We start from the raw sequence: 6,000 nt of genomic DNA, 5'->3' as shown, positions 1-6,000 counted from the left end.
TTTTTTTTTTTTTTGAGACAGAGTCTCACTCTGTTGCCTGGGCTAGAGTGCTGCAGCATCAGCCTAGCTCACAGCAACCTCAAACTCCTGGGCTCAAGCGATCCTACTGCCTCAGCCTCCCGAGTAGCTGGGACTACAGGCATGCACCACCATGCCCGGCTAGTTTTTTCTACATATTTTTAGTTGGCCAATTAATTTCTTTCTATTTTTAGTAGAGACAGGGTCTTGCTCTTGCTCAGGCTGGTATCAAACTCCTGAGCTGAAACGACCCTCCTGCCTCGGCCTCCCAGAGTGCTAGGATTACAGGCATGAGCCACTGCACCCGGTGCATAGGAGTCTTTAAAGAGGCTAAAATGCAAAACAAAATCATAGCCATCTGAAGAGGAGTGATTGTATTTAATATCATTTTAATAATTTTATACTGCTTCCAATAATTTGTTATTTTCTGGAGAAAAAGGGATGGCAGCACTTAGTTGTGTGCCGGTAAATGTTTAATAACTGCCTTTCCAGGAATTAAAAACTCTAGCTTGTGGCATTTGCCAGTTCCTATGGTGTAAATACTACTACTATGGACAGTCTCAAGCTACCAAGATGATGTTACTGAATCTAGAGTCAGGAAGAGATGCACCGTAGAAAACTATTCTACAGTACTTTCACTGTAAAGATGCAATAGACTTAAATAACCTCAAGAGCACAGGTAAATAATAAAATGTAGTAAAATAATTAGGAAGTGGTAAGTTTTGATTATTACTTTTGTTTTTAATAAAATACATTCAATTGTATTTTATATTTTAATATTTAATAATGGCTGTGTTTAACAACCCGTTTACAAATTTCTGATAATTTAATGATCAATTTCATGTGTCAGTACGAGCCAGTACTAACACACCACTGGTATGCTAGAACTGGCACACTATCAACCTTTACGTAGGTGAGGTTTGATTTGCTTGGGAAGAAACTATATAAATCACAGTGTTTTCCTTTTTCACTCTGACTCTTATTTTACGTAAAATAACATACATAGTTGAAGGAAAAAATGAAGTTCTCTTCTATCCAAATGCTAGCTTTTAAGGCTTCACAGTTTTTCAGATGAGGTGTTAGTCTTCTAAAGTCAGGGTTTAAGGTTAGTTACATGGAGTACTGCCCTAACTGGGCCGTTTGTCATTGTAGTACAATTTATCATCTGGATCGAATGGCTTCTCTGACTCATCGAGTTATTGAACTGACCAAAAGAGGTGTTTTAGCAGAGTGTAGATAAAATTCAAGGCAATATTTACAAGAAAAAACCCAACCATGTAAGAAGTATTAATGAATGAATACATCTAATGGTGAATCTGCTTCAATCAGATATTTTAAACTTTCAAAGTTCAAGAGTGTTTTGCTGTTTTGTGGAATATTTTTCAGACTGTGGATCTTTTGCCACTGGTTCAACCATAAACAGAGTTTCACCTTTCCTTGTTGTTATGTTTTTTGAAGGGCTCAGTAAATAGCTAATCCAGAATTGATATCTGCATTTGATGACATCAGAAAGGAAACTTCTTTTCGAGCCAAAAAAAAATGTTATTTGAAAATGTCATTTTCTTGGTTCATTTTTTGGTTCAACGTGATCTCCTAAAATAGGTTTCCTGGTGTGTCTTTTAAATGAAAATATAGATAGGATAGCATGACTGCAGCTGTGTTTGTGCAAGGGAGATTTAAAAACTCTTTTGTTTAACATTTGCTCTTTGATTTAGAAAGCCCTAATAACTTAAGAAATAGTGAAGTGGTTGTTCAAGGATATTTGGATTATCTCTCAGGAAAAAAGCAATATCGTTGTCAATATGAAATGTACATTTCTTGATGAAATCTACTTTTAGAAGTTTGCACACATATAGGCTTCCTATAAAGAAATGCAGATGACTATGCTAATAAATAAAAACTCATATGCATCTGTATAACAGTAAGTTCTACCCTTTGAGACTTCTATATTAGCATTTATTTTGAACAATCTTTGAAATGTGTTCTAAGAATAGAAAACCTAGAAAACCCTGCTCTTGGCTCACTAGTTAAAAAATTTTCCATATTTGAGTCAAGAGGTTTGATTTTTTAAAATATAAACAAGAATTATTGTTTATAAGAATATTTACAGAATGCTAAATTATTTAAAGACTAGATTATTTTAAGAGTCAGACTACCATTTGATATGCTGAATGAGGTTTCATAGCTATTCAAGACCACTGTCATCCTAGTCTATCTCAAACCCTATGGAATAACGACAATAACCACAAATCCTACCATTTTCAAATGAAATTGGACCATTCAGATATTTAATCACTGAAATGAAGAATGAGGTAAAACAGGGAATATCAAGATAATTTTGTTCACGTATAGATTCATAGCACTCAGCATACTTTTCATTACAAAGGCTGTAAATATTTTGGTTAATGCCTCAATTCTAATGCTACAGGTTATTAGCTAAAGCAATCAATTGATAATTCTAGTGTGAAAATCCCCAAAGGGCATCTAAAATTTGTAGTAATTTTAAAAACTCAACATGGGGCTAGAAATCTGTTTGGAATCCTTTCAACGGGAATCTTAGGCAAGGAGCTATCGCATCAGCTTTGGAAAGGCTCATAATGATCATCTATTAAATGTGGTCATAGCTAAGAGGTGTATGTAGTAAGCCTCTGGCATTTTCAAGGGAGATTTATGTTTCGAATGGCATGTTCCTCTGCTGAAAAAGAAAAAGAGTAAATTCTTAAAATTTGGAGAAAATGGGTTTCATTTGTGCAGACTTTTGTACTATAAGCTTCAATTCTAGTAATAAATCCTATTTATTTTTAACTAACTAGCATTCTCCCTTAATTTTCATGCATATTTAGCATAGCAATTTGAAGAAGGGACAAGCCACAGGCTAAGAAAGTAAGGAGAGTAAGAAGGTAAAAGAAATTATAATCATAATCCTACAATTATCTCGTTGGATGATTGAGGGTAATTGGCCTTAGCTTACCCATTTTTGAATAGTGGGACATTATACAAGATGATCTCTAAGGAAACTTTTACATGGAAATTTTGGAACACTTATGGATGTTGTTATTTTTACTAAGGACAAATTTGAAATTCAGAGTAACAGAAAATAATTGTTTTAGTTTATCACTACTATGGTTGCATATGTTTTAAAGGTTTATTTACATATACTAACCTATGCCATACTGCATAATTACACCAAAGTGACTGCTAGAAAACATCCCAAAGATGTTTCACTGACTGATATTCATGACCTTCATAACATGGAGTTCTGGCCGATGCAGATTTTGATTTTGCATATCAACAAGCTGCTCATCTTTAATTTCCTTGCAATTTTAGTTCTCTGCAGTGTTTTGCCTATTATCCTATTAAACTTTCTATATTGGCACTCTGTAGCTAGGTTACAAACCCCAAGTCAGTTTTGAAAAGATGCCATAGTTTTGAAAGGTCTGTTGACTGCTTTGCTAATTGTTCATATACCTGCTTATTAGAAGAAGTCACATCTCCACTAGATAAGAAAGGTCTTTACCCACACACTTGCAAACTGTTTCAGCAGTCAAGATCATGATTTAATGCTACCCGATATTGACTCACTAGAAAAATATTTTTTAAATCCCATAAATGGGTTCTCAGGTCATCTGTGTTCTCACAGGCTATGAAGTAGTATCATAGAAAGTCTCTCTCCCTTCTCCCCCTCTCCTCATTTTGGATGGAAAGTGGCCCTCTCTGAATCACCTCTGCTCCTACTGAACCAATCTATGTTTTCTCAGACCATCTTTCATTGAAATACTCCATGAATGAAATTTAGACTTTCTGAACCGAACTCAATCAGTTAGGGTCAAACATAGAAGAAGCTTATGACTAGAAACAGCAATACTGTATTATGTAAGATTTTAAAAAATGGATTTCTCTTAATACACTGATAACTAATTCAAGTAGGCCCTAGATATGGGCAAACATCTGTAATCATATCTCCCCACAAATTCATGACAATAAAAAAAATTAAAAAGACCAAGATGGAGATTATCCAACTGATATGTATTTGTGTTCCTGTTTATTTACAGGTTGGTAAACTTAGGTGTCAGCTTTTCCATAAGTCCCCTCTGGAGGTCTGTAGTACTTGGGGAAAGCCATCAGCTGTAGCATGTTGAAAGCGTACTTTCTGCATTTGATATTCTTCAGTACATTTTCTATGCGGCATCCTTCTCTGGTGAAAGGGGAAAAAGTACAACTTCATGAAACACAGAATAAATAAATATGCTTTATTTGTTCAATGCAGAGTTGCAGCAACAGTCCAAGTAAAAATAACAAAGATTCAACTCTACATTTTTTTTTTCCACAAGTGATGATACATCTTACAAAATTAAATCCTAGGCCAGGCCCAATACCATTATTGCCCTCGGAAAGAGATGATTAAAGTCTCTTTACTCTTAACAGACATTTAAGGTTTAATAAACTCTTTAAATATAATTTGCTCCACAATACAGCTTCACTTTCATTTCATAAATATATCTGCCTTTTTTATAACTCTTCCACAAATTAATTTTTCAGTCTCTTTAAAACACATTAAAATCTATATGTAGCCCTAAGGATGCAGGTTCTAGGAATAAGGCATTTAATTTATTAAGTCTGGCCCTACAGATTTTTAAAGAAAAGTTTTATCTCTATTTTTACTTCATTATTTTAGCTGTGCAACAAAGAGAGAAAATGGCTTCCCGAACAGCCTGGTCCAAGTCTCAGCTTTATAAAGGAAGAGTGCTTGTCCACAGACGGTACAAAAGTCACAAGTGCTGGAAATGGTGCATCAAGACACAAACAAGACCTTGTTAAAAAGAATAGAAAAGTACTCTGAAAGCCAAATCAACCCAAACAATAGTTACAAAACAGGTAAATTTAATTACAAAACATAAATAGCCATTCTCTCCATAAAGTTACTTGACAGAAAAGGGTTAATTGCGGCAAAGAAATAAAATAACAGGTTAAAAAAAAAACAACAAAAATTCCTATCTGCTGATGACAACTATGATATTAGCACAGTGGAAATCAAGTCTGCAACCTCCCTCATCTCTAGAACTTGTCTCAGGGTTTCAGTGTGTTATGCAAATTCAGTCTTAATTTCTTTAATAAATTGAATGGGAAGAGGAACAGGAGGTTCAGAACTTCAAGCTTTCAGGATTCTGTTCTTTGTCTTATTCTAAAGACAGTAATTTAAAAATTCTTCTTGAGCTGGATAACAGTGGGAAACACTTTTCCATGAACAAAAAAGCAAAATAATTCACAGAATGCATAGTACTTTTTGTTTTTTTAGATTTTAGGAAAAACAAAAACACTTACAATTCAAACATTTTTGTTAAATTCTGTGAATCTGAAAATGTAGAAATATTACAGCATTGTCCCCATGATTTAAAGTCCATTGTCATTTGTAGAAAAGAAAGGAATACAACATAAGACTTATTGGTATTTGGCTAATAGTAATGCAAGACTTAAAATAAGCCACACAACTAGCAGGTGCGAGCTGACAAGCAGCAAGGCGACAGGATAGAAGTGTCGAGAAGTTGGCTTGTTATCAGTTAGACAGCCTGTTTCAGGATCATCGGATTCATTCAGTGCTTCCTGGGTTTGTCTGCTGTTAAACAGGGGGGAGTTAGGGGAGAAAAGAAAATAGTATAGCGTTCACACAGTAAAGAAATGCAACCTTAAATATTCTGAAACACAATGCATTATCTAATACAATATAGCTGTTTCAGACCAAGTGTTTATGCTAAACAGCCACAAATGCATCTCATATATTGTTTTCTCATCGTACTATATTGACAAAGGTATTTTTAAAAAAGGAGATTCCTTTTACTGTTTGTGCAAGAAGGAAGAGAGAAAGACTATGATGATATTCATGAGGGTTGAATATGTATATACAAGAAGAATAAAATAAACATGACAGCACCAATAAACAAGACTCAATGCATAAAACTAAAATATGGATCAGCTCACGAAAAT

At 34.4% G+C, this 6,000-nt stretch overlaps 1 protein-coding gene across 10 annotated transcripts in view; it reads right to left on the bottom strand.

Moving 5' to 3' along the window:
* Positions 1–4,025: 4,025 nt before the first annotated feature.
* Positions 4,026–6,000, bottom strand: part of INPP4B (inositol polyphosphate-4-phosphatase type II B) — a 687,065-nt gene continuing 685,090 nt past the window's right edge. For 5 of the 10 annotated variants that reach the window (XM_076010603.1, XM_076010604.1, XM_076010602.1 and 2 more), the window contains one exon: positions 4,235–5,632. In XM_076010603.1, the coding sequence (XP_075866718.1) occupies positions 5,458–5,632 (175 nt within the window). In that variant the 3' untranslated portion in view covers positions 4,235–5,457. Of the gene's footprint in view, positions 4,214–4,234; positions 5,633–6,000 lie in introns of those variants that run through there. The other 5 variants (XM_076010607.1, XM_076010609.1, XM_076010608.1 and 2 more) reach the window with 3 other exon arrangements.

This window comes from Microcebus murinus, chromosome 15, assembly GCF_040939455.1.
Source record: "Microcebus murinus isolate Inina chromosome 15, M.murinus_Inina_mat1.0, whole genome shotgun sequence".
In the NCBI taxonomy this organism is placed as follows: Eukaryota; Metazoa; Chordata; class Mammalia; order Primates; family Cheirogaleidae; genus Microcebus; species Microcebus murinus.
This window is presented reverse-complemented; position numbering and strand designations above follow the sequence as displayed.